Source organism: Corylus avellana, chromosome 1 (assembly GCF_965113065.1).
Source record: "Corylus avellana chromosome 1, dhCorAvel1.hap1.2, whole genome shotgun sequence".
Lineage (NCBI taxonomy): Eukaryota > Viridiplantae > Streptophyta > Magnoliopsida > Fagales > Betulaceae > Corylus > Corylus avellana.
In genome coordinates, this window is record NC_142490.1 from 15286258 (window position 1) to 15294075 (window position 7818).

The 7818-nt window shown below is 35.0% G+C and overlaps 1 protein-coding gene across 2 annotated transcripts; it reads right to left on the reverse strand.

The window, feature by feature from the left end:
• Positions 1 to 801: 801 nt before the first annotated feature.
• LOC132170654 (calcium/calcium/calmodulin-dependent Serine/Threonine-kinase) lies at positions 802 to 4932 on the reverse strand. Of its 2 annotated transcripts, none has more exons than XM_059581714.2 (4): positions 4585 to 4932; positions 3651 to 4231; positions 2054 to 2569; positions 802 to 1826 (listed from the first exon to the last, which is right to left on the reverse strand). In XM_059581714.2, the coding sequence occupies exons 1-4, from the start codon at positions 4814 to 4816 to the stop codon at positions 1683 to 1685; spliced, it is 1473 nt and encodes a 490-aa protein (XP_059437697.2). In that variant the 5' UTR covers positions 4817 to 4932; the 3' UTR covers positions 802 to 1682. The 2 variants fall into 2 exon arrangements, with proteins under 2 accessions (XP_059437697.2, XP_059437695.2); XM_059581712.2 differs by having other exon boundaries at positions 4561 to 4932.
• Between the last annotated feature and the right edge of the window lie 2886 nt (positions 4933 to 7818).

A 7818-nucleotide genomic window follows, 5' to 3' on the forward strand; every position in this document is an offset into this window, starting at 1 on the left:
ATGCTCTTTACTTTCCATTTGATTATGACAGAAAAGACACATAACATCACTATTATATCCCCAACTAATCAACCGATCACCTGTTATAATTATGTTCTGCATAGCTAGCCACAAAATGAAAGCATGTTTGGGAATGACATGTGGAAACCACACCAACTTCCACCAAAACAATCTCCACCTTCTTTTCCCTAAGAAGCTCTCAAGTTTATGAGGTAACATAGTTCAGTTCTAGTTTCACATTAAACCACATGTCCTTGTAAAGTTTAGCCCTTTTTATTTTTCTTATATATATATTTTTTAGGCATGTTATCCATCACTTTTTCAACCATCTCTTTTTGCAAATCTAATAGATCGACCATTAAATTTGTGGATTCATGTGAGTCCACACAAATCAATAGTGGATTCACTCATTCACAATAGGAGATAATTGAAAAATATTTGAAAGAATAAATTTTATCATTTCTCTACTTATTTTTAATAAAAAAAATTAGGCCTCCGCGGTTTTCTAGTACTTGCCCAAATAATTTCCACACCTCAAGTTATTGCTTTCACACAAATCCTCTCACGGTGACAACAATTATTGATGTGGAAATTTTTCAAACAATAAATTTGTGTTAGTTTAGATCAAACTCCACATCTTTATAACAAGAAATTCTACTTGTTTACAAAATTGTAAGTACTATTTAGTAGACTCTCATACGACTGTCATATAATTATGATGACGTGACAGTAAAAATTAACATTTAGATCAACAAGCACTTTTAAAAGTAAAAATCAATAACTAATATTCATTGCCACGTCATTATAATTATATAGCATTCGGTATAAATATAATTTCTTTTGGCTAGTACTTTCTCACCAACTATTGAGTTAAAGCCGGAGGAGAAAATTCAACCACTACTAGATGGCACCGTCATAGACTCATAGGCTCGAGGTCGGCAGGGACTTCGGGTAAACTCATCTTATTTTGACAGTGACGCAACAAGGAAAAGCCGCAATCCAATTTGCTGGAGCGCGTCACATCTGTTTGGCTTTATGCGTAAACCAAGGATCAGCTGGATTTCGTTTGCACATGATGGTAGGCCCATTCCACTCTTGCATAACCAAACTACCATAATGCAACCAATGATTTTGTCTCCTAACTACGTCTACATGAATATTGCCAAAGTTGCAGGTGGTTGGGTAGGAGCTGCTACACCATATAAATGGATACTTCATACTTGGAACTAATTTGCTTGGATAAGTTTCCAATTTGTTACAAAAATTAAGAACACTGGATTATATATATATAATTTCTTTCCTCTTTCGTAGAAAAACTAAAGAGTCATTCTTGAAGATCTTTTGATTCAACTCTGCATTGAGAATTCTAAATTGTTATGTCCCAAGGATGTGGAAGCCTGTCCTTACGGATCAGAATCCACTACAATTAGTTTGTTTGCATTTCTAACACCACAAGAGAGCATATGTAAAACTCACCTTCTTTGGGCAGCTTAAGGTGTTGGAGTCCACCTGCACAGAAATTCGGACACCCTGATTTTAGTAGGGTTTTTTTTTTTTTTTTTTGGGGTGGTTTTCTCATCCTCTCACGCTATATCTGCTCCATTCTAAATACAATTTGGCCTTTTATTTTATTTTGCTTGACTTGGAAATAAGAGAAAACAACCAGAAGAAAAGGTTGGAAACTATTTATGAATTGGGGATGTGTAGATCAAAACATCGAAGTCGCTGAGAGTCCATTCTGCGATTTCATCTTTGTCACTAACAAAAATTTCAGTACCCACATCTATGGATGTCCATATTCTTCTAGCAGGAGGAGTACCAGGATCCTGCGATAGACATAAACGTATAAGCAACAAAGTAATGCTATTTAGAAAACTGCTATACGACTACCATACAAAATTAGTTTTTGAATCAGTAAGGACTTGTAAAAAAGAAAAATCAAAAGCTAATTTTTTTACTGTCAAGTAATACCAGTCGTATAACAGTTATATAATAGTATACTAAATAACATTTCCCTAGATTCATTATATAATGTAGTAAATGAGTAACTAACCTGGTAGAAGTAGAGTCTACTTGATAACCCACCAACATCAAGCTCCCACGTTCTTCCATCACCTACCCATCCCTGTCCTTGCTTGGTTGGATAGCCATACTCAGCCCATATGGGGTGAGGCAGCAACTGAACAAGCTCTTGCGCCTGAGGATTGCTGTAAGGATCACAAGTGCTTACAGGTTGCTCCAAATGTTTTGCATTACCTGGAGCACAGTAGTAGTGATAAGCTTGGTATGGGAAGTGAGTGGTATCATTCCTGTAGATCTTTTTGTCGTCTGGAGTAATATGATATGGTGGGCAACTGCCCAAACTCTTAGGGCTGCACCAAGCTGGAGTGTCAGGGTTAATGATCATCTCACTGTATCTGGTTACATCAGTTAGTACATCTCCATCGCAGGGATCACCATTGTTCTTCCAACAGCTACCAATATCTGTTAGGTAGAACTGGCTCTTGGGCCCTCCTCCTTGTTTGATTTCCAAAGTCAGCCTGACCTTAAAATTAGGTGACTCTGGTAGCTGAAATAGAGCAGAAATTGTTACTTGTGGAATTAAAGGAGCACAGGGAAGACAGCAGGCTGAATGCTTTTTCCTCAGTAATTAAGAAACATAAACAAGGCCTGAACTCTCAACTGCCAACTCTGGTTTATTAAGTCAAAGTGTCCAACTGGTCACAAGGTGATATAAAATTAATAATTAATGCATTCTACTTCAACAAATAATCAGGCCACCATGTGCAACAGAGTGTAAGGCACCTCCGGTATATTGGAAATATACAAGAGAAATCACCTAGTTGGAAGGAGAGTTAACGGAACACATTCAAGATGATTATTTAGTTTAAAGGCATTTAGAGTGTTATTTCAACTTCAATGAAGATGCTTATGAAGTGACAGATGAGAAACCATTTTTTCCCCCTTTTCTGTTGATTAGTTGGGGATAAAACAACGTCTCACTTCATGGTTTGCAGTGCTCAGCATTAACAAAAGAACAAAGAAAAAACCTAACTCATGCATGCATTTGCAAGCTAAATATGCAGGGCTCATGTGATCTATTGTGACCTTCAGGGAATCTTATTCAGGGTCTCTCTGTACTGGTTAAACCTGCTCTAGATAAAAGTTTTAAAAGCACAAATTAAGGTCGACTCTATGTTTGACCATGATTAGGTGTGAATTTGTAATTCATATTAACCAAACAACTAATCTATTTAGGACAAAAGGACAATGGACAGATAAACCATATATGCCTTGACCGAACTATAAAGTTAGACCCAATGTAGAATCAGTTTTGGTAAAAATTGCAGGAAGGTCAATTAGCAGTCCAATTATGGGACTCTCTTGTTTTTAATCAAATGATTGATCTGCATAAAAAGCAAGGAAATCAAATCTCTATATACGTTTCTGTCATTAAGAAAAACAATGACTCATTTTCTTATCTATCTTGTCAGTAGAACAGATGTCATAATATTACAATGAAAATGAAGACAATTTCCATTCTAGCCTAGCTGTACATTCTAACTATTATAGAGACAAAAAAGCTACACATGGATCAAGAACTAATGACTTAGAAATGATAAAAATGATTCCAAATAGCTTATACTTACTGTTTTGAGCATTCCTCTTGTGTCATAATGGTAACCTCCGGAGAATCCTTTGGTTGCATCAGCTCTGAGGTACAACATCAACCATGGGTACTTCTTCGAAGTCTTCAGCTTATGACTGAATACCCAACTCCCAAGACCAACTTTCTTCTCCCAAACCACCTCAAAGAAAGAGATTCCATCAAGTCCACCCCTAATATCAGAACCTAAATCATAAGTTCCATTGAAACTTCCTCTCAATGTATCACCACCTAATAGTTGTGTTTGTTGATGATACAATATGGGCTGATTCATACAGCCCTTTCCAAAGCAAGGAAACCTCCCCGGATTAAAAGGAGGCACCTTTTTCCCATTCTCAGGACACAAGCCAGATTTAGTGTCATAGTTACCATTTTTCAGCATAATCATCCAAAATTGCCATGGACTTGGTGTATCTGCAACATGACATAAAGAACCCAGATAGAGCTCCTTCTGTACAGCATAAAGGTCTACATTATTTACAGCTCCCGGGTCCAGCTCCGGGAATGTTTTACCCACCCCAAGCTTGTTATCTGCTTCTGCAACCCTGTGTATCATAGAAAAATCTGCCCATTGTACCAGTATTCATCATCCAATTAGAAAACAGAGAGAAAAAAAAACTAAACAGCAATTATCAAGTACCATAAGAAGAAAAGAAATGATGTCATGGGTGAAAATGAGGAAATTGTAAAAGCAAATAACAAATCATGCATTCAGAGCATTAGCAAATAAATGGAAGCTAATAATGAACATGCCCATTGGCCTTTGCCATGATATTCTGCTCATATACAAGGGAAAAGATTGAGTTTCTGACATCAAACAGGGAAAATGATAAACTTAAGAATTAAAAAGCAAAATACATAGAAAGAAAAAGGGCATTCTGCTTTACTCTTACGTTTTTCTCTACGTTGGTGCTTACTTGAGAGATCAAAACAGTCAGCAGCTCTTGGGCTCCCCATGCCAGGAGCTTCTTCACCAACCTCATTGCAAAAGTTCCAAGCTTCAAAGGCCACCCTCAGTTCATCTCTTTCCATTCCCGGGTCTCCCACCGCTGAGATATGTTGTTTCCCTCTTGCACCAGAAACACTAATCACAACCAAAGTCACCCACAAGAACAGCACGTGCAACTGCTGCTCCATTGCCATTCCCATGGTGTTGCTTCACAGACACAGCAGTAGCCAGAAGGGGTATCTTCTTTATACAATTCTGAATGAATTGAGTTGTTGTGTTCTGGTGACTTTGGCCTTTCCCATAGTTTATTTTATTATATCTTGTGCCAGTGAAACATTATGCTCATTTTTACTTAACCCCATTGTCAGCTCTGTGGCCCCAGTTTTTTCTCCCTCGAAACCTTTTTTTTTTTTTTTGGTAGTAATTAACCACTTTATCACAATTCAGAGATTATTAAAGGAGCAGCATTTTTTTTTTTTTTGAGAATTAATTAAAAAAAAAAAAAAATAGTGCTGCTGCCGTGCAGCGTGGCACTTTTGTAATTTACAAAATTATAAAGATGCCATGAAACAGCACTTTTTTCCGGACGAAGCACTTCTAAGAAATTCCTTCATTTTCTCTTTTGTTTTTTTCTTTTGAATTTGAGGTGCTTTGTAGTTGGATTGATTGACTTGTGCAAAAAGCTACACTCATTTGATAAATTTGTTGGCCTTTGGGCCCACCTTAGCTGGTTTCTAGTAGAAAGTTGATGAAAAAGGGTTTTAGAGTAAAGTCTATATGCCTTCGAGTTCGGTTCATTCAATTTTTTTCAAATATGCGTTGAGTTTGCTTATTATTAAGTTAGATATTTTGTTGAAGTTCAGTTTATTTATTTTTTGAACGAGCTATATATATATATATATATTAACTCGAATCTTAAACAATTTAATTTCGAGTCTATATGCTTGTCTTATAATGTCTATACATTCATTACACAAACAAACCCGCTCATATACACACAAATACAAATACATTTATATCAAAATTTGCAGTTACAATAATTAAGTTATACTTATTAAATTATTAAGAAAATTCATTTTACTTTTTTAAAATACTTAACATTTTTTCATTATAAAATTAAAAAATAATAAAAATAAAATTAGACAAATTATGCAATTTATATATGTTGAGTTTATACGAATACAACTTGTTTAATAATCGAGCCTAACTTTATGTTTAGGGTCGATTCATTTATTACATGAGTCGACACCGAGTCAATTCTATCAAACTCAACTCAAACCTAAATAAATTAACTGTGGGCGGCCTCTCCGGCTCATGCCAATGAAGTACGGAGTAACGCTTTGAGCGTAAATCCACAGGTTATTACAAAAAGGAACAGGCATGCTGGAAATGCTTTTTGGACATGAGCGTGGAAAACGAGGATTGATGCTGTCGTTTCTTATGTTTACTTTTCTGAATATGGGTTAAGGGATTGTTTTGTTTTAGCCGTTTTAAAAAAAATTAATTTTAAAATATAGTTAAGTTTTTGATGAAAATATGGTTCTGCTTTTAAAATACCAATTTAATATTTAAGAATTAAAATCGTGTGCTTTTTTAAAAAATACATTATCTTCCTTAAGCTTTGGAAACGTAATTGATTTGTTTCTGGGTAATTTAAAACCATACACCACTTTTAAACGGACTCTATATCTGGTTAGCTTTGTTTTGTGTTTCCTTTGCTGCCAAGAACAATAAAATAAAATAAAACACAGGCCTTTTTTTTTTTTTTCCAGCGAATTTCCTTGTCTCGAGACTTAGAAGGGATTGTAATCGACAACTAAACCGTTATAGGCATACTGTTACAATAAATTAATAATAAATCTTTTTTTTTTTTTTTTTTGTATAAATAAATTAAACAACATCATACTTTTAATATTCTCATGATAAATTTTCAATGTTTACCTCTATTAATTTCTTATAGATGCCCAAACACATAGAAGAAGACTGTATTTTTTGTGTGGTGAGAGACTATTATTCTCAAACCTAATTTTCATATAATGACATAGTAAAGCCTAATGGGCAAACTTCACTTCTATATAGAGTGAGAGTAAATGGGTTATTCATGTGTTCACAAAATTGGCTCATCCCATTATGGGCCCAAAACAAAGCAAATGAATATGTTAGTCCAACCAAAAGAAATAAATACAACCAAGAACGGAGCCAGGAAATTTTATGGGAGGGGGCCAGCCAATTTGTTTTTTTTTTTTTTCTCTTTCAGTTCTTTAAAAAAAAAAATTATTAAAAAAAAATTATTTTGATTGTTTTTTATGAAATAAAGACTACCGTAAGGACAAAAAAAAAAAAAACGAACATTTGAAAGTAAGGACCAAAAATAAAACAACTTAATGGGTATGGCCCCAAAAAATTAAGAATAGGGCCAAAAGTTTTTGTTGGATATGGACAAAAATTTTTGTTGGATATGGACAAAAAATCTAAAAATAGGGCCAAATTTTTTTTTTTTTATTACTTATAATTTTTTTTCCCCTTATTTTGGGGGGGACCATGGCCTACCCCGGTCCCTTCCTCCCTCCGTCTAGGGCTGTTAAGTGAGCGAAGCATCTCGCGAGCAAGCTCGGGCTCGGCTCGCATAAGCTCAGCTCGTGCTCGACTCGAATATTAAATGAAGCACTTCATGAACACAAATCCTAGCTCGAATATTAAACGAAGCAAGCTCGGCTCGACTCGGCTAAGCTCGTGAACAGCTTGTATAAGCTCGAGTATATATATATATATATATATATATATATATATATATATATATATATATATATATAACTAAGTAATACATAATTAATTATAAATGTCATAATTATTAAAACCTTAAAATTGTATTTATATTTAAGCGTTAGAGAATGGAAAATTCTAGACGCTTTGTAATCAAAGAGAGAGAGAGCAATCATTAAAAAGACCTCGATTCAATTAGAGCATATCCAAACGAAAGGAAGAAGAATCAAGCAGAAACTATTGAGGAAAATTGCGAAAGGCATAAACTATTGAAGAATCAAACAGATCCAAACACTATCACTACCTGTCTGGTGACTGAGAGTGAGAGAGTGGGAAATGAGAGTTTAAGTGGAAGATCCGTTGTGACTGGTGAGAGGGATTGAGAGAGAAATGTTAAAAAAATATTTTTTTGTAGGGGGCATTGTCCTAATGCAGTTTG

What these genes read in the sequence shown, in the direction of transcription:
- LOC132170654 (XM_059581712.2), bottom strand. Translation starts at nt 4,816, where the DNA reads ATGGGAATGGCAATGGAGCAGCAGTTGCACGTGCTGTTCTTGTGGGTG. An exon ending in CAAGAGGAATGCTCAAAACA is followed by an intron (nt 2,570 to 3,650) that starts GTAAGTATAAGC and finishes GCTCTATTTCAG; the next exon opens with CTACCAGAGTCACCTAATTT. An exon ending in GTAGACTCTACTTCTACCAG is followed by an intron (nt 1,827 to 2,053) that starts GTTAGTTACTCA and finishes TGTCTATCGCAG; the next exon opens with GATCCTGGTACTCCTCCTGC.